At 47.7% G+C, this 20,794-nt stretch overlaps 1 protein-coding gene across 1 annotated transcript in view; it reads right to left on the bottom strand.

Moving 5' to 3' along the window:
• FER (FER tyrosine kinase) overlaps positions 1–20,794 on the bottom strand; it is a 1,039,778-nt gene that overhangs the window by 59,551 nt on the left and 959,433 nt on the right. The window contains exon 17 of the mRNA XM_078675464.1: positions 19,882–20,036. Coding sequence (XP_078531590.1) covers positions 19,882–20,036 — 155 coding nt within the window. The remainder of the gene's footprint in view (positions 1–19,881; positions 20,037–20,794) is intronic.

Here is a 20,794-nt window from a genome sequence, read left to right as displayed (position 1 = left end):
AAAGACTCTGACCACTTAGGTGCAAGACCATCAATTCCGATAGTCTGAAGGCAGGAGAGGAGCCTAGAACGAGGTACCGTGTCAAAGGCTGCTGATAGATCTAATAGTATCAGCACAGTCTTACACCCTGCGTCTAAAGTGCCTCTAATATACTCTGTAACCTCAAGCAAGGCAGCTTCAGTGCTAAAGCTGGGCCGAACACCCAATTGATTGTGGTGCATGAGGTCATTAGACTCCAAGTAACGTGAGAGCTGCTCGTTGACACATTTCTCCAATAGCTTAGATAGGCCTATAGTTAGCCGTCAAGTTGGGATCTGCTGACGTTTTTTCCAATAAAGATAGGATTTTAGCTGCTTCCAAGCTGACTGAACCACTGCAGTGGTAAGAGAGTCATTAAGCAGTTTGTTGACGGTAGGGTTAATTGCTTCAGCTTCCAAAGCTAAGGGGTTGGGGGCAGGGATCAGATAGTGATCTTGACTTAAGGCCACAACATAGCAGCCAAGTTTCAAATTGCTCCTGTGGGACGTTTCAGTGTATGTATGAATGACATTCTACTGCCAAATTTGTGACACTTCGAGTGACTCTTATGAGCACAAAAACAGCACTGTCACTGTAAAGTGATTACATATTAGATATGACCCCCTTTTGAGCAATGCAAAACTCTAAACGGGTCTTGACACTGCTCCAAATCCAATAAAATTCAGGGACACGTATAAAGAGGGAGAGAAAAGGGTGCCTGGTTCCCTCTTTCGTTCAAACCAAGTTGGTAAAGTTAAAAATCTATGAATGTTTAAAGATAATTTTTTATTATTCATATACCAGCCTTCCACATACAATGCAAAGGCCTCGCAGTCACTCATAAATTTGGGAGCAGTTGTTTCCAGAAAAAAATGCTGTAGTGGCGGGGTGAGCGAAATAAATTACCTTCCTCACCCAATCAGAGATGGACTTAGCTGCGCTAACTGTTTGTCCAGCCTGACACAGCCTCTGTGCTGCTATCTTCGGTTCAGCTCTTCTTTGAAAACCAGGGGCTGATAGTCTTGTCGTCTTGCGCCACGGACTTGGGACTGGGTCACGATGCACTGCTGCAGCAGCACTCACTGTCCTAGACTCTGGATTACTCCCCACTGCAGTAGCTCTCTCGTAGAGTCACTACAAGTGCACAGAGGCTGGCGATTTCTTCCTCCGTAGTTTCCGGGACGGCAGGTCGGATACGGTCAGATTTGTGAGCAGATTCAAACTCCATTTCGTCCCTCCTTTCTGGCTGATCTGCAGGGGTGGCTTTGGCCTGGCACTGCAGGAAAACATCCTGCCAGTCTGACTATCTCCAACGTAGAGAGCACTGTAAGGGGTAGCACCAGCTAGACTTATCTGAAGTCTTCAGTGATGGCGGGCGCAGCAAAGAAACAAGCATTTGCAATGCAATAGGTCTCGCATTTGCGAGAATTTGAGTTATTGGCACTATAAATAACAGTGCCTTTATTTATGTGTTTTGAAAATCTGCAAGTGGTGCATTGAAACGCACTTTGTACTTATAGTCATTGCTTACAACAAGCAAGGCTAGCAGTAACTGCACCTATTTTACTACCATCCTTGCTTCTCCTAAGCAAGGACTATAAGTTTAAAGTGCGTGTTTGCGCACCACTTGCAGGTTTTCAAAACACATAAATTCAAGGCATTGTCATGTGCAATGACAATAGCTCAAACTCTCAAATGCGAGACATATTGCATTGCATATGCTTGTTCTAACTCTTTCAAGCACGCTTTTACGTGTTGTTACTTCACTTGTCTCTACTGCGGTATCACTTCTTTCATCTTATGCAACGTACACATTCAGGTTTTTGTGTTTAAATCGGTAAAAGTGTGATGTAACGTGTTTTTGATATTTTAACGCTGTCAGGTTTAACTTGGGAGGGATTGTATGTTAAAGTTGGATGAAAAGTGGTTCTGCGTTGAGGACTATCATGGAGATGGGTTTGGTAACGTCCATCAGGCCCTAGATTATGTAATTTGGGCCAGAGTTCGTTCCCGCTTCCAGCTAAAGGTTGGGAGCTGTTATTGCGCAGAAAATCAAGAGTGACATTGGCTTTCTTGCATGCAAGGACATTGGGTTTCTTTAAACACTGATTTGCAGTAACTAGCATTAGTAATCAGGGTCCAGTGGCTTCTCAGGCACCTGGGTGGCAATGCACCTGCTGCACCCTTGATATTTAGGCCCCTGACCCATGGTGCAGTCCCTCTAGATCTATATTGGGTAGAATTGCTACTTGGCCAGTGTTTTACTGGCGTGGACTCTATTTATATGTACATGGAAGTACAAAAACAGAACTGGCAAAAGCAGTGAAAGCTGGTATTGTCCAATTTTGAAATATAAATCTACAACAGCAATCAAAAGAAGAAAACACATAAAAAAGCATGTTTCAGTTATGTAAATATTTTAAATGATTTAAAAAAAAAAAACCAAGGGAAAACTAACATGCTGCAAATTTGTTTTTTAAATGTACACATTTTTATCCACTGACCATCTCTTTGCCCTTCCAGAATAGTAAAAGGTAAACACATGGCCCGTATCTTTCCTGAGAACGGTACCAACCTTAACGGGTTTATTTGGTAGTGTTGGCTCTGCCTCTCTTTTTAAGTTGGCAGCAGCTACTGTGCTGGTTTTGCTTCTACCTTCCCCTCATACCCTTACCAGCCCCCGTTTAGCTAGGCTAAATGCTGCACTTTTTCCTCTCGTTCACCTGAATCTCGGTTTGGTCCCACCTTCCCTTACGGATTGTTATTGCGATATTCCATAAGGTCTTGACGTGTTGGGCAGGCACCCACCCTCTGTTGCTCTTTGTTTTGATGGTGGTGCAAATCGGCTCTGGGAACCCTAAGCTGTCTGCAGCGGAAGAGCTTGTTTACTACTTTCTACTCCGAATAACATGTTAATCACTTGTTTCCTCCACTCTCACTTTCCTGTTGGCTGGTTGTGGAATTCCACTTTTATGTCTGTCTGGACCACGGGATTGGTTGTGCTAGCCTGTCTGTCAGCAGGAGCATCCCACAAAGATGCAGTAGTATAGTAGTACCAGCAGCTGCAGAGGTGCTGCAGGCACATCACACTTTTTTCAGGACCTTTATAGAATGTTAATGCTGCAGACCTCCCCCAACTTCTAAGTCCTCACTGTGATAAAGTAAAGCTACTTGTAATTATTTTGGTCAAGAACTGAGAAGGCGGCCCTGCTGTAAACCTCAGCCCCGCCCCGCCCCTTTGGAGACCACGCCACACTGCACGCAGACATGGCATGTTTAATTACACATGTCTGCAGTAAAGCAGGAGAGACTTAGTGCTACGCACACACGTGGCGTGGGTGCTCCACTGCTGTGTGTTTGGAATTATGCGTTATTGTGTATGAGGGGCCACAGAGAAGAGCAGTTTAACATTGCTCATTTTTGCGTATTTTATATATGTTATTGGCATGATAGCTGACTATCCAACCTATATTCAAACCCTCCTTCTTCGGAATGAACGTAGAAAAACATAACACTGAAACCTAAAAACAGCAGTCCACCGCCATTGTTGGATTGCATCGCCGATTGTGCACTGCATCTTATGCGTTGCACGCCACCTCCCCTCGGGCATAGCCCTGCACCGTAGCCACCCCGCTTTCGCACTGCATTACTCACCCTCCCACAGAAACATTTCTACACCATAGTCTACATTTGCAAAGGTCAGTGGCAGTGCCGGGCGCTTTTTACCTCTCTCCTTTCACCAGACTGTTAATTTATTTTGTCATGTTCATGGCTGCAAAGAGTCCGTTTCATTTTCTGAGATAAGCTCAAAAACGGATGAAAAATGCTAGCACACTGTAGTGTTGGTGTCAGGCGCTTTTGACCTCTCTACTTTCACCAGACTGAGTCCGTTACAGTTTCTGAGATAAGCTAAAAACAGATGGAAAATGCTAGCACGCTGTGGTGTTGTACGGCCTCTAGCTAAAAAAAAAAAGCACAGCCAAAGCGGACGGCGCTGACAATGTAAAGAAACAAGTGCTTACTGTCTTTTAAAGGACATCATGTAAAGCCGCCAGTAAAAGATCCAGTCCACGTGGGCGGGGAAGAAAGTGGACAGAGTGGTAACCAGGAGGGACTAAAAAGCCTCCTGGACAATTACAACACCCCGTTTAGTATAATTGGTAATGCAAAATGACACGCATCAATGGAAAACACGGGCGGAGCAGAAAGCGAGCTTCTGAAATCGTATTGAGTCCAAGAAGCCCTCGCATGGCAAGAGCAGGACATGTGTGCTGCTAACGCCAGGCGAGACCTAAAAACACAGCTGCTGCCCGCCCGAGTCTTCACCGGGCACCAGTGGGTAGTAGAGCCTTTTCTGGAAGACACTGTGAGAGAGTATTCATGTGCGGTGCTGTGTGGACGGATGACCTGCTTGACAGACTCAGGGACAGGCCTGGCAGGGCTCAGCTTCTCTGAATCCCCGGCCCGCCTTTACATATTGGTGTATAGCAAAGACTGCCAGTGCAGTGGTCAACTACATAAATGCTCACTTTGAACCGGTCAGAGCTGTTAAATTGAACTTCTGAGCTGCCTGGTTGTGATAAATGTAACAGCCATGGCATGTCACTTGGTAAGGGCTGCCAGGCTGACTGAGTCTTAGATTGTCACCTGTGTAGCCAGCCTGACTGACGCAGTAGGGCAATGTGTGGTGCCAATTGCGTTCAGTACTCGCTACTGCTAAGTTTACTGTAAGGCGCCGTACGCAGGCTCAGTGTACACTCTGACAGCAGCGCATGACTCTTGCTGCTAATGCCGCTGCTCCTATGTCACGGCTTGTGCCTCTCAGCGCCAATGGTGTCAGGATGTGCTGTAAATGAGTGACTATACCATTTAAGTATGGTAATGCGACCACCACACCAAAATGCGTTAGTCTAACATCTGATGCGTGGTACTTGGCAAGGCTGCCACAAATGGCTGACATGGTGTCCTCCAGAGACATGGGGTTGAAGGATAATAATGAGCTTACTGCTGTTTTAGTTGTTCCAACACAGGCGGTAAGGGTCAAGTCTTGCTGCAGGATTAAGTTCAGGCTAGACTAAATGTTCAGAAGGAGAAATCAAGTCTTTGGTACTAATCTTCTACACTTATCAACAAACCTTATGTTTGGTGACCACACATAGCTACGACCCATCATTTCTTTAAACAATGGCAAAACGTATTTCCAAAGGGTATCCTAAGACTCCCTTTTCATATTTTTGGAAATATATGTAATTAGTGTTCTTCATGTAATTAGACCATAAGAATGGCTGATTTAGGTCTCAATGGACGATTTCGATTCTTTCTCTAGATTTCTGTCATATCTACTTCTGTATAAAGAATAGCCGTTACCTATATTGTTATTTGAGCTACTCTCATTATGAGGTTAAGTGTGGGGGGATATATAAAACGATAAAGCAAACAAGTGTGAAACAAATAACAAACCTTCTAATGAACCAGGAACCTAAGGAGGATTAGCTTAGGTTATGAGAATTAGGACGTCTAAGGCAGAATGACTACAGCGTGGAACGTAGGGTGAGTATTTAAGAAAAGAATACATGAATATAAAAGTCTTAATTCAAACTAAAGTATCCTTTTTTTTTACTAACAAAATAAAGAAACCCAGGCTCCACCATCACCTGAAGATAAACTGTCTCTGAGCTCCAAGCCCTGCCACACCTCTATGAGCTTGTACCCTTCACCTGCTGGCACTGCCTATTCTCCTGCACGCACAGCAAACACCACAACCACACCGACCGTGACCAACCCAGACCATCTCCACTGCCTCCTGCTCAACGTACAGACAGTCTCAAAGCACGTCAGCGCGATCTGAAACACCATAATTTCCTTCGCCTCCGATGTCATCTTCCTCACCGCGACCTGGCTCAACCACCCCCCTCCATGCCAGACATCGCCTCAGTCACGCCTAATGGCTACAAGATCATACACCAAGACCACATCAACAAGCAAGGAGGTATTGCCATCATACACAAGGAAACTATCCACTGCACCACCACCGCAGATAAAGTCATCCCGATCATAGAACACCTCAACTGCCAACTCCGAACCAACAGCGAAAACCACCATCAGAGTCACCCTTGCCTAAAGACTGCCTGGACCACGCACCAGTTTCTGAAACCCCATTCCAGAGTTCATCGCTCCACTTGCCATCAACTACAAAAACAACATCTTCCATGGCAACCTCAATTTTTACCTCAACGACCCCAACGATAACAACACCACCAACCTCCTCGAAAGCATAACATCAGCCTCACCCAACTGCTTACCAACTCCAATAACATCGCAGGACATACACTCGACCCCAGCTTCACAGCCAGAGACAAAATCAAGTTCAGCCATGTCACCGAGCACACCTGGGCTGACCACGCCATCATCCACCTCATCATCTTAGGCCCGCCAGCACCACCTCAGAGCCACCCAGCACCTCACACCATAGTTAGAACAAGATCTTAGAGAGCCAATGGACCGACGCCCTCAACACATCCTGCCCTCTCTCAGTAACCAGCCTAGAACAGGCCATCAAGAACTTCTCTGCCGGGATCCCAGACTGCGCTGACAATCGCCCCCAGCAAACCCACGAAACTCAAGCGGTATACCAAACAACCCAGTTGGTACACTGCAGGACTAAGAACTATGAAGCGCACCAGCAAACGATTTGAAAGGAAATGGCGCACCAGCATGGAGCTCATAGACCAAACAACATTCAAAATAGCTCTCAACCAATACCCCCAACTCATGAAAAAGATGAAAAGAAGCGCTTTGGCCGACTGTATCGAAGCAAGCTCCAATCACAGCAAGGTAGTCTTCAATATCACCAGAAAATTCTCCAGCCCACCCACAGCCACCGATAACAGCATCACCCCTTCACAGGAACTCTACAACTCTCTTGCAGACTTCTTCCACAACAAGATCTCCACCATCTACAGAAACTTTGAACCCCAACCCACCAACATCCTCAGCCATCTTGCTCCTCACGAACGAGGAACACGACTGCCTGCTCTCCACCTGGGAGCAGCTCAGCAAGCAAGACACCACAGCCTTCATGAACTTCATCCTTTCAGGATCACCCAAGGACCCCTGCCCCAACCTCAGGAGTAGGACAATCCGCAGCAAGCTCACCGCTATCCTCAATATATCCATCACCAGGGCCATCATCCCCGAAGAATGGATATACGCAGACATCAAGCCCCTACTGAGGAAACCTTCTGCCAACCCCAGCGAACTCAAGAACTACCGCCCCATCTCTCTGCTGCCATCAACCACCAACTTGTAGAACAACAAAATTCTGAACAATTCCCAATCTGTATTCTGCACCAACCTCAGCACCAAAACCACCCTGACTGCAGCCACAGATGACATCAGATCCCTCCTTGACCAAGGAAAAACTCTAGCACTGATCCTTCTCGACCTCTCTGCAGTGTTTGACACAGTATCACACCACACCTTGATAGGTTTCAGAACATTTGAATCCAAGAAGACACCCTCAAGTGGATCGCCTTCCTCACCAGAAGAACCCAGAGAATCTGCCTTCCTCCCTTCACCTTGGAACCCAAGATCATCATCTGTGGTGTCCCTCAAGGTTCATCCCTCAGCTCCAACCTTGTTCAACACCTACATGACTCCCTTGGCGATCATCAGATTGCACGGACTGAACTCGATATCATACGCCAGCGATATCCAGCTCATGCTCTCACTATCAGAAGACCCTTCTGCCACGCTGACCAACTTCTGCAGGTGCATGACTAGCATCGCCAACTGGATGAGAAAAAACTGCCTACAATGCAAACGTAATGTGTTTGTCTCTAAATATTCGACTAACTCCTCGAAAATCAAGAATATACACCCCCTCCCGCCAGCTTCGATCCTCCAACCAAGCCCTTGCTACCGTACCTCGCATCAACAAAACCACCATGGGAGGTAGATCCTTCTCCTACCTCGCAGCTAAAACCTGGAACTCACTCCCCACTCACCTTCGCCTCACTCAGAACCACCTAGCATTCAGAAAGCAACTTAAAACTTGGATATTCGACAAGTAATTCCCCACCCTTTTCAAGCGCCTTGAGACCCTACGGGTATGTAGTGCGCTATATAAATCTTTGACTTGACTTGACTAACAAAAGATGGGAACTTTTACAACAGGAAGCAGATTTTCACAACATTTTTTCTGTCAGACCCCTATTTGCCTATACTCTATCTAAAAACCTTAAAGAAGGGGGCGTGGCCAAGGCGGCGAACATGGCGGACGCGATCTAGAGAGCTCCATCCCGCCGGCGCAATATCCTTCCCCTTATCCTGCATCGCCCTAGCCCACAACTGCCCAAGCTGTGAGTCTGACTGCTGGAGGTAGCGGGGGAGCTCCGGTGGTGATTTGGGCGATTTTGACCCGCATATTCCGCAGATCTGTGCCCTGTGATGGCGGGGCCTGTGCCGCCCACGGGAGCCGGGCCCTCGAGTCTGCCTGCGTCCGGCCGAAAGTGAGCCGGCGCTGGGGTCGGCGGGGAGAGGTGTGCCGGATCCCGCTCTTGGCGGCAGGAGATCCGGGGTCGCGGACCCGGCAGTGGAGTGACTTACTGACTGGCACTGTGGAGAGATCCTAGCACCGTCCCGGGGCCAGCCTATCACCAGTGACCGGGTAAGCGGCCATCGCGGGGCGGGCGGCGCTGCGGGGGAGGGGTTGCACCCGCAGACGGGTCTGCTTCCATTCGGCGGCCTAGTCGGACCGCGGGAGCCCGGTGGCCCGGGAGCAGTGGGGGCTTCTGTCTACTTACCCCCCCGGCCACCTTCGACCACCCCCCCTCCAACCTCCCCGGCGGAGACCCAAGTGCCAAGGTGCGGCCTGAGGGAACTGGTGTTGGAGGCAACACGTGGGTGGATGCCCTTTATTCGGCGGCTGGGTCGGGCCGCGGGGACCGAGAGGCTCTAATGACTGTTGGCTGGACGGCGCAGTGTGGACCTGGTCGGGCGCGTGTGCCTCTGCTCCCTTGCGGTACATGCCCTCGGCGGGGGGCGCGAAGCTCTGCGGGACGGCCCTCGGCCCTGGATCAGTGAAGCTGGAGGTTATACTCTGAATGAACGTGTCTCTACCTGGGGATACTGTGTGCTGCTGCGGCGCTGTGACTGTGTCCTACTGGGCGGCTTGGTTGTGCCCCTGCGGAATCTGAAGAAGCGGGAGAATTACTGCAGGAGGTCCACACCCGAAGTGGAGGAAGCGCATATCCGGTGCCCCGGCGGCCTGCCTAGATCAGATTATTGCGCCCGTGGATCACCATGACGAGGGGCAGCAATAGTGGCAGCACTGCGAAACAAGGCCCGATCGATAAGTTTACAGGGGCGAGTGGTGGAGCTGGGGCCTCCGGGGGTCAGCAGGGACCGGGCCCGGACAACGTAGCCCTTATGGCCGCTATAACGCAATCCAGAGACATGCTTGATGCAAAAATTGGGGCCGTTGGAGCTGATGTCACCTTGCTCCGACAGGATCTGCGCAATGCGGTGGCCCGCATCACTGAAACTGAGACCAGAATCACGGAGGTAGAGGATGACGGGGTGATCCTCAAGAAGAGAGTGGCTACCATGGAAGGGATTCAGAAGGGTCTCGCGCTCAGGGTTGAAGATGCGGAAGGGCGGGCCCGGAGAAATAACCTACGATTTGTGGGATTTCCGGAAGACAGTGAGAAAGGCGACATGGAGACAATCCTGACCCGGTGGCTGGAGGGGAGGCTGCTTTGTAATTGAGTGGGTGCACAGAGCACTTCTCCCGAAACTGCCTGTGGGTGCTCGCCCTCGACCAGTGATAGCCAAGCTGCTCAATTACCATGACCGTGACGTTATACTGAGACAAGCCCGCGCGAAAGAACCTCTAATGTATGACAATCACAAGATTCTAATATTTCCAGACTATACTAAGCTGGTACAGCAACAAAGACCGTCCTTCACTGCGGCTAAGGCGCGGCTACGAGAACTTAAAATTCAATATGCCCTACTCTATCCGGCCCGCCTCCGAGTGGTCTTCCAGTCCCGGACACAGTTCTTTAATTCGCCGGTAAAGGGTTTTTGCTTGGACAGATTAACAGTCCGCATCAGAGTGCACACTGCTCCGGGTCGCGATTCTGATTCATCGTCCACAGGAGGGCCCTCGAGAACTCCCCGGAGGTCGTGAAGTAGGAGCAACTGGAGATCGCGTTCTCAGAAGCGCCAACCTTCCCGCAACGTAGCGATGGGGGACACTAATGAGGCGGACACTCAAACTCTGGAGCCTTGAGGCCCTGGGACACTTCGCAAGTCCTTGGCGCAGAGCCCTGGAGTATTCCTAATGGAGCATGGTCATACCGGGGGCGAAGTGTATGCTTGTGACTCACCAATTGACTTCTTGCTTCATGATACATATGTAAAGGGCGGACGTGGGTTGGGAGATGCCTAAGAGAGGGCGGACGCACCCACGGGGTTAGTAAGGTTAGTTGGGTAAGGGGTAGGTTGAGATTGAGTGGGTTGTTGGTGGGGATCCATTGGCGTAGCAGGTCCCTGGCCTCCCGTTGGGGGCTGGCGATACTCTATTCCCGACGGGAGCGCCTAGAGACCCTAAGAGCCTAACGGGTGATTGTGCGCTTTACAAATGTGGACTTTTATTCCGCGACAGGTACTTCAATGTTCATGAGGTATGGGGTTGGGGGGTGGTTTGGGAATTGTGGGCAGGCACTGGGGCGGAGGCGGGGTGGGGGCGCAGTTGGGGGAGTGTGGGGGGGGGGCTGGAGGGGGGATGGGGGTGTTGGGGTAGTTGGTATTGACACAGTGTCCATTCGAGTCCAGTTAGAATTCTGTGTGTGTGTGTGGTTCATGACATCTAGGGCCTTGCTCTATTTGCCCTCCGATAGCGGTTGACACCCACGAGACAGCTCCTCCGCTGGCGTCCTTGCGTGTTGTGAGTTGGAATGTGTGGGGGATGCTCGATAAAATTAAGAGGGGTGCAGTCTTGCGGCTGGGGAAGAGGGAAAAGGCTGACGTATTACTCCTACAGGAGACACACCTTCTGGGGACTAAAACTCTAAGCTTGCAACGCTATGGTTACCAGCAGGTGTTTCATGCTGGCTTTGTGAGGGGGTCACGCGGGGTTGCGATCTTCGTCCACCGCAGATTGTCCTATGTACATGAGGCGCAATGGGTTGATAGCCATGGCAGATATGTTTTCATCAAGGGAATGGTGGGAAACGAACCTATGGTCTTTGGGAGTGTATATGCCCCACCCCCGCTGCAGGAAGCTCTTATTGAGAAATTGTTTGATGTGTGGGCTGAAATTCCGAATGTGCTGGCGATGGTGGGTGGTGACTGGAATGACGTGATGAATGGGAGTATGGACCGCTACAGACCTGGAGGGGGCCCACTGGCGGATACCCCTACTAAATTGGGGAGCATGGTGCGGGGGACGGGCTGGATCGATGCTTGGAGGTACCATCATGCGCATAGCCGCAAATACACATATGTTTCTGCAGTACATAGGTCATTCTCTAGACTTGACTACCTGTTCATCCCCCACACCTGGATAGGAAGGGTTGCCTCCACGTCTATTCTCCCACGCGGTCTGTCAGACCATTCCCCGATTACGATGGATCTGCGCCTGGATAGGAGACAGCAGCCTTTTAGGTGGCGTCTCTCCACGTGGCATCTACAACAAGACAGCTATCAGTCACATATGAGGGAAGCCATAGCTCAATATTGGGACAATAACGACGGGCCTGAAATAGATGCTATGACCCTTTGGGAAGCCTTGAAACCCGTGCTCCGTGGCGTAGATATTGCTTGGTGTGCCACAGCCCGTGTGACCCGTAGGGAGGCTATAGTTGAAGCAGCGAATCGGGTCCAAGACCTGGAGGCGGAGTGCAGTGCGGGGGGAGATGCTGAGGTCGTAGGGCGGTTGCTCCTTACGCAACAATCCTATACCTCTTTGCTGTTGGACGAGGCTCGCCAACTATGGTTGGCCACACAAAGTAGGATTTATCAATGGGGGGATAAGTCCAGCGCCATGTTATACAGGCTCTGTCAGAATACTTTCCAGGCGCACTCCCTACCAGGACTTTGCGATGAGATGGGAGACACGGTGACGGCCCGGCTGCTATAGCGGCCAGCCTTGCACACTATTATGCGATCCAATATGCCCATCGGGAGTCTCTTCCGGCGGAAGAGGTGGTAAAATTCCTAGCAGATCTCCCGCCACGGGCGATTTCAGATGAGGGACGTGCTAGACTTGAACTTCCGCTGTCGGCCGACGAGCTGGACGCGGCGCTAGGAGAACTAAACGCTGGCAAGGCCCCCGGGCCCAATGGCTTTCCCTGTGAGTTCATGAAGACATTTCATCTCCAATTGGGAGCGTACTATAGGCGGGCGCTGGAGGCGGCCAGGGACGGTGGTCGCCTCCCGGCGGATTGGCGACACGCGTTAATTGTGGTCTTTTGTAAACCTGGGATGTCTCCTGCTCAGCATGAATCTTACAGGCCGATATCGCTTCTGAATGTTGAGGCGAAGCTGCTGGCGAAAGCCTTGGCCAATCGTCTCCTCCCATACATAACTGATCTGATTCATCCGGACCAGGCCGGGTTCATGCCCCACAGGGCGACGAGACACAATATCAGGTGGTGGTGGAGGCGGCTCGGACTGCCGGGATTCCAGCGGCGCTCCTCCTGGCGGACATTGATAGGGCGTTTGATTCGTTGAGTTGGGTCTATCTCCGTGCCCTCCTGTCTCGCCTGAATCTCGGGCCTTGTTTCCTTTCCTATATACAGCTGTTGTACACAGACCTGACAGCGTCTGTGAGAGTGGCGGGAGCGATATCTAGCCCCTTCCCTATAGGCCGAGGCACCAGAGAGGGCTGTCCTCTTTAGCCCTACTTATTCGCCCTGGCAATGGAGCCGCTTGCGGCATGGGTGCGAATAGACGCACAACTGCGGGGTGTGGAATGGGAGGCGGGACCATCTGACAGAATAGCGCTCTACGCCGACGACGTCCTCTTCTTTCTTACTGACTTAAACAGATCGGGGCCAAGGGTCCTGGAAATCATGCGTATATTTGGTGAGGTGTCTGGCCTTCACTTAAATTTACGGAAATCGACGTTGTGGATACTGGGAGGTCGCCGAAGCCTGGGACCCTGGGCGGCTGCACTGCAGGAGGCGGCAGGAGGCATGAAATACCTGGGGGTATTCCTGACGGATGTCCCGGGGGTCTCTTGGGCACGCAACGTGCTGCCTGTTTGGGACCGCATACGTTCCGACATGACAACATGGTCCAGAATGCCCCTGAATGTCTATGGCCGTTCGGCCATATTCAAGATGGTGGCTCTCCCGCGTCTACTCTACCAGCTGCAGAACCATCCCTACCCTATTCCGCCACAGTGGTTTCGACGAGTGAACTCGGCGCTGAGCCAGTTCCTTTGGGCAGGTGGGGTGGCGAGAGTGGCGCTTCGTACTTGCTTCCTCTCCACTTATTGTGGGGGCTTAGCCACTTCCGACATTTTGTCCTACTATCAGGCGTCTCACCTATTGATACTGAATGAATGGTGGTACGGGGATCGGGGCGACCCGGCCTATGCCCTGGAGCGGTACTTGATGGATCTGGACACGCTGCACACCATTTTGTATTCGGCGGCGGTGCGAAAGAGGCTCCCAGTGGTCACTCAGGTGGTCTTTCAGGTGTGGCGCGGAGCAATGCGCCGCATGGGATGGTGGAACAAATTAACGAGGGAGACCCCCCTATGGCACAATGGGCAGCGTCCGGCGCTGGCCTCCCTGCGGGGCTTTGGCGGCTGGGACGCTATTGGGATATCTGCTCTGGGCCATGTTATGAGAGGCACGACCCTTAAATCGTTCCAGGCCCTGAGTGACGAATATGATATGCCCCGAACACAGTTCTTCCGATATTAGCAGCTCCGGCATGCTCTGTCTCCCTCCCTGGTCGGTCTGGACTCCTTGCCCGAATTTAGCCCTTTGGAGGCTAAGGTCTTCATGGGTGAACTGGGCACTAAGAAAATCTCAAGTATATATCAGAACTTAGTCACACACTGCTCCTCATCCCTCGATAAATTAAGATCCGCATGGGAGGGGGACACTGGTGACCTAGAGGAAGAGGACTGGAGGGAGGCTCTGGAGGCCCCGAGAGGGGCGGCAATTGCGGTGCGCTTGCGTTTTATTCAATTTAAATACATACATAGAGCCTACTACACTAGGGTCCGATTGTGGAAAGCAGGTTTGATTGCCTCCCCTGACTGCCTGCGGTGTGGTCATGCGGTGGGCACCTTTATACACCGTGTGGGCATGTCATAGGCTGCTGAGATTTTGGACTGGTGTCTGGGATTGCCTGTCTGAGGTGCTGGGTTGGGACCTCCTCCGCTCACCGAAACTGGGCCTCCTACATGTGATGGAACAGGTGGGAGGTAATATCTACATACGTCACCTGCTCCTTCTGGGCCTCACAGTAGCCAAACGTGATATAGCCCAAGCCTGGAAGGACCCTAAGGCTCCCTTGATAGGGGTGTGGAAGAGGGGATTGGACTTCTGCATGGGGCTGGAGCGCCCAGTGTTTGTAGCCAGGGGCTGCCCCCAAAAACATTTTAAGATTTGGAAGAGATGGGCAGACTATAGAGGGCTGTGGCTGGAACCGCCAGCGCATCCGGATACTAATGCAAGACACTTGCTTATGGACCCTGGGTGAAGCGATACACACACGAATTATGTTTTTGATATGTTCTGGCTACTGGACCATGTTGACACTGTGAAGGGTTGGGGGTGGGACCCGGGCGGGAAGACTACTGGAAGGGAGGTGGGGGGTAGGGAGTTTGGGGATGGTTGTTCTTATCAAATGTTGACTGTACTGCTTGATTATTTCTCTGCACCCGCACCTCTGGCAATAAAGGAGCAGTGCCCTCTTTGTACTACTTCAACAAAAACAATAAAATTTGTTCTGAAAAAAAAAAACCTTAAAGAATTGCTTAGCCCAAAAGAAAGACAAAAACAAAAAACTTTTAAAGGCATGCGCAGGTGTACTAAATTTGAAGGTGATTGTAACTCCAATCAGGTCATATATACCATCAAATGCCCATGTGGGCTACTTTACGGAGGAAAAACTGAGCGTAAACTAAAAATTCGTATATCTGAACACAAAAGTAGGATCCGCAATAAATCTACTACATCACCTTTAGCGATTCATTGGCAGGAAACACACCACACAATAGCACAGTTGAGGTTTCAAATCCTTGAGGTAGTGTCGACACAAGAAGGTACAGACTTGAACAAAAAACTATTGCAGAGAAAAACGTATTGGATAAAAAGACTTGGTACTCTGACCCCAGGGGGTCTCAATGACCGTATCGGATTGAGCAGTTATTTGTAAAAAAAAAAAATTCTACAACAGATATTGTTTTATGAATGATGGGTGGTAATAACAATCATGTCTTCATGTTTGCACTTTTTTCATGCTTTATTTTAATTTATTTTATTTCATTTTATTTGTGCATCTTTTGTTGCTTAATTTGGTCCATTTCGGGTTTGTCATGACTTGAGCACGACGTATATTTGTTGATAAAGAACTTTGAATAAAGTTCGGCTGTGTTGAAACTACTCGGATATCTTGGTATGTCTCGTTACGTGAAGCATTATACGTCATCTAGTGAAAGTGCAATTCGGATAGGTTGATTTTGCGTGAGCGCAACCAATAGGGCAGCGTGTTAGTTTGGCTTAAGGCGGAAGTGTTTCCAAATATATTGGCGCGTTATCGGAGTACTGGTAACGAAGTTCTGTGGAAGAGCGGGTCTTATGGCATGAGATAGCGGAGATATGAGGAGGTGAGTGTTGAGGAGTCAACGTAGTAGTCGAGTTAAGAATTAGTCTTGACAGTCACATATAGTGATGGTATCTTTTTTAACTTGGCAGGGAAGGATAGTGTGACGTAGAAGGAGGAAGGAGTTGCTTACTGTATCGCAGTATCATTCCGAGCGGGAATAAGTTGGTAAGCGAGGTTTGACTTAAAAGAGATGTGGTTTATGGAGTTTGGCCAAGATCATTGAATTCGATTTTTTGTATACAGAAATACACGCAAGAACCCTCGGGATAATTATGTACGAAGGCATGTCATGGTCAGAATTAGAAGGTATGATTATTATTTTTTGAGTTGTTTAGTATAACATTGTAATTCCGTGAGGTTTTGAGTTTACATGCTAAAAGACACCTATATATATATATATATATATATATATATATATATATATATATATGTATATATATATATATATATATATATATATATATATATATATATATATATATATATATACACACCATAGGACAAGGAAATCGCTCTTGAAAAGAGAGACTGAAGGATCATTGAGAGGGAGTGGCTCTCAAATAGTGGTGTAAGTTTTTTTTTTACATTTTTGACACACATTGCACTAGAGGTAGTTGTATCGTGAAGGATTCTTTGGACATGTTAAAATGTTACCATCATTTTATATATCCTACTGATGTGCCTGTACATTATTTTATTTACAGTGTTGCCCTGACGAAGGGACTTACTTTGCGTCCTGAAATGCATTGGGCGAAGGACAACTAAACTGATGATTAATTGATTTCTTCTGTTTATTAAATGAAGTGTTAACAATGCTTATGTACATGTAATTTTGAAAAAACAAGATGTTTTGTGTAGAATCTTAGAGAATTCGCTGTGAATCAACAGGAATAAAATTGTATCAGTGAAAAGAAATGTTAGATCATTAGAAATGTATTTATGTTGTGCGCTTCTAAGTTTGAGTCAACGTTTAGTTGAGTAGCCACATTTCCATTTTACAATGCAACACAGACAAGACAGAAGTGCTGATCTTTGGGAACAACTCCTCCCCATGGCTTGGCAGAGTTTTTGCCAAAATCTGTGTTCCAAGGAGAGCATGGAGTGGCAAACCTCCACAAACTCTGCCGGCAGAGCGGAATTTAACCACCCACCCCTACTCGAGACCTGGCTGTTTAACTGAGCTCCCTGCAACAGCACACTCAGTGCCTGGATACCTTCACAGGTGATTAGCCGCATTATACTGATTCTGATTGACTGATAAAACAATCACATCTACCAACGCACAAAATAAATATTTAAAACAACAAATGAACTTTCAGTCTCTGGAAGAATAGCCCAGCCAATCGTACCCAGTTAGGAGTTTTGGGTTTGCTGAATGGCTACTTCATAGATAAAATAGACAAAATTAAGATAGTATTCCTAATATTCACACAGAGCCTTTGTTGTCACTTTCTGTGTCGGTAACGAATCCGGTCGCTTTGCATAAAGTCTCTCCGATCAAAAAAGATCGCTTAGCATCCTTGATGTCTAAGGTGAAATCTGCGCCCCTTTGGACATCTCCCCTCCTAACATTCTAAAACCTTTTCCGTCAGCAATTGCCTGTCTGTTACTATCCTAAATTATTCCCTCTCTCAGGGAATGGTACCTAGATTCTTTAAAGAGGCTGTAATAATCCCACTACAGAAAAGCAACGCTAAGATCCCCTATCCTTAAAAAATGATCTCTCTATTTCCCGGTTAGCTTTTCCTTTGACAGTGTTGGAAGCACTAACAGCTAAGGAATAAGTTCACCATTTACAGTCAACTAATTTTCTTGACCCCCTTCATGCAGGCTTTCACCAAGCCAATAATACTGAGACGGCTATGCTCTCTGTTCTTGATTATATGCGTGGGGCTGGTGAGTGCAGCTCTACCAAGAAGGTGTCTGCGCACCATCCACAGAACAACTTGAGACATGTATAATCTCTTTGTAATGATTTCATAGAACAAAATATTCAGCTGAACAATAAACAATAGAAGAAGTTCAAGCCTCGGAAGGCATAACAAATGTCAGAGGGTCCTGAAACAAACGATGGAACAGAATAGAAGGAGCAAAGGGTGAGCAAAGGTGATGGGTGTAGAAAGGACAGACAGGATCATTAGGTGAAGGTAGGATGGGAGGAAGGTGATGGTGGAGAGGAAGCGTGAGAGGAAAAGGATGGACAGTAGAATGACTGAGTGGATAAGGAAGCAGAGTGGAAACAAGGGGCTGTGCAAATAAGCTAGACTGGTGTAGCAAGGAAAGAAATGTTACTCGTTCAGAGCCAGACCTTTAATGCATCTCTGTTCTTCCTGCAAAGAGTTCCACAAGGCAAGGGATGGTCTGGAGCATGACTACAATCCTGTAGCACAGTGCTTAAATTGTTTTGTCTCCAGTCTAAATGTGTTTTGCTCCTGGTCTTCTACGTTGACAGAAATTTGCACACAAAAACTGAAGTTATTCTAGTTGTTCAAGTCTCAGGGCTAAGCATTTGATGCATGCCAACTTGAATGTAATTCTTCTCTCAGGGGAAACCAATGTAATTCTCTAAATACAGGAGTAATGTGGTCGAATTTTATTCCTCAAGATGAGCCTGGCAGAACAGTGTAGAATCACTAAGTGCCTACTGGCTGAAATTTGTAGCTTCCACCGGGGTTGCATTCGTGTAGAACTTAACAATGTGTGTATCACAAGGTGTACGTTTGAAGGCTGAAGAAGTGTTTTAAGTTGTCTGATTGACTACAGAGCAAGTTTTGAGGATATGACACATGATAAATGTGAGAAGACATGGTCAGGCAGGACCGAACATAAAAACTATATTTTACTTTAGGATCCAGGGAAGTTGTAGGTTGAGGGATGTTCAATACAGCCAACTAATCTTCGTAGATTTTGGAATTCATTTGATGAAGTACAAGGAATTTTGGATTTTAAGGTATAACCTCAAGAAATTAGAATCGTTCCACAGGTGACGTTTCATCGAGCAGTGAGGGGAGCGGTGATTATTTTCATACAGATTTTAATCTTTGCCACATATTGGTGTACTGAAACCCCTGGACTGTCCATTATTAACCTCAGTGGTCTCACATATAAGAATACATTTGGAGCTAGAAATGGATCCTTGGGACATGCCCACGCAGGACTGAAAAGGGATCCATCATGTGTGCACATCATGACTAGTGTATTCCTGTTTAACCAGGTGAGCGCCACACCTTTGAATCTAAGGTGGTACATCAACCAAAATGTAGTCCTCATGTCATAAAGATGCCTCATTTTGCTTTACGCTTCTGATAATACTGTTCAGTAGGGCTCTTTATTAACAGCTTTTACAGTCAAGTTTGGACACCAAAGAAACATAACTGAGATCGGCAGAACGAAAGAGGAAGACTTCTTCATCTAGCTAGGCTTGTTTTCTTCCGAGTGCCGCAGCACAGCTCACCTTTCTCACGTTAGACACTATTTTATTTACTCTTGCAGTAAAAAAGGGCCCTAGCAAATAAGATTTTGTTCATGAGCTTCCATGCAAGAAGAAAACAATGTAAATGTCATGTGTTGGGGAACAGCATTTACAGTGGGATCAGGTGAAAGTCTATACTCTTCTTTCTTTAGAAACCTGTGTACTTTGACACACAACCTTTTAGATGAATGTGTTTTAAAATAACAAAATCGATGTAATACTGCCACATAATTAGCATTTTCTCAAAGCATGATTTACTGCAGCATATGTCCAGCGGCTACACTATGCCCAACAAGAGGGCTGTTAAACGATACAGGTTTTACATGTCACGAAAGTCTCGAGCTCATTCTAAGCTAGCATATGTCCTGAGAGTTTGTTGTAAAAGCAAGATAATCGGTTATGGATTGACATGTATTTTATGGTGAGTGACAAAAAAGAAAGACAGAAGAAGGAGCATTGACTTGTGTATTGTCATGAGGTAGGACTGTGCTCGAAGCCATACTCACTGTATAAGAGAAGAGACAATATCGCCTTACCATAGTTGAGAGCCTCTGGAGCAGTCCATTTGATGGGAATCTGCTTCAAACCAGAAGATGAGTAGATACCATCATCTTCCTGACGAGACATACCAAAGTCACTGATTTTCAGAACATTGTTTTCACCCACAAGGCAGTTTCTCGCAGCAAGGTCCCTAAGATTTAAAAAAAAAAAAAAAACACAACAGAAAACAGATATTTATACAAGATCAACATATGGATTTGCATTTTAAGAAAAACGTGCCTATTTTACAATTAAAGTAACCGTGAAAACCCACTGCTTGATTTTCAGCATTTCCGTCATGAAGACACCAAAACGCCTACAAAGTGCTATAATGGAGGCGCCGCACAAAAGAACAAAGGCGAATGAAGTTTGATTTTTACAAAACATGGAATTACAGAAAGTTAATTTACATCTTAATTTCTTGTGCTCAGGAGTAGACAGTCACACTTGATTTATCATGGTGATTTCTGCTAGTTGTTCTAATTACAGAGTATCTCTGCTGTGGAGAGGCTGCGGACAGTCAAGGGCTCAAGGTAGCCTGGGAGAATATCTGTGTACTCACCAGACGATACTTCTGTAAATATTTAACTCGGCAGGGAATTTGATTTGATTTGATTATGGATTTGTAAAGCGCAACAAATGCCCATAGGCATCTTGGCGCTAGATAGAAAACTTGACCAAGCTACTCAATCGGAGCACGGCTATCCCAGACTGAATAACGATGTTTTTATCTCTTTCCGAAAGGAGAGTAGAGAGGGGCAGTTCTTAATTGAAATTGGAAGCTGGTTCCACGCCTTCGCTGCATACAGCAGGGAGCTTCTCCCTCCCCATCTGAGTTGTTTATATCTGGGAACCTGGATCAGGTTGAGGTCACTGGACCTCAAGGTCCTGTTGGGCTGGTACCTAACC

The sequence above is a fragment of the Lissotriton helveticus genome, chromosome 2_1 (genome assembly GCF_964261635.1).
Source record: "Lissotriton helveticus chromosome 2_1, aLisHel1.1, whole genome shotgun sequence".
NCBI lineage: Eukaryota > Metazoa > Chordata > Amphibia > Caudata > Salamandridae > Lissotriton > Lissotriton helveticus.
The sequence above is the reverse complement of the archived record's forward strand: the minus strand, read 5'-3'. Positions and strand labels throughout refer to the sequence as shown.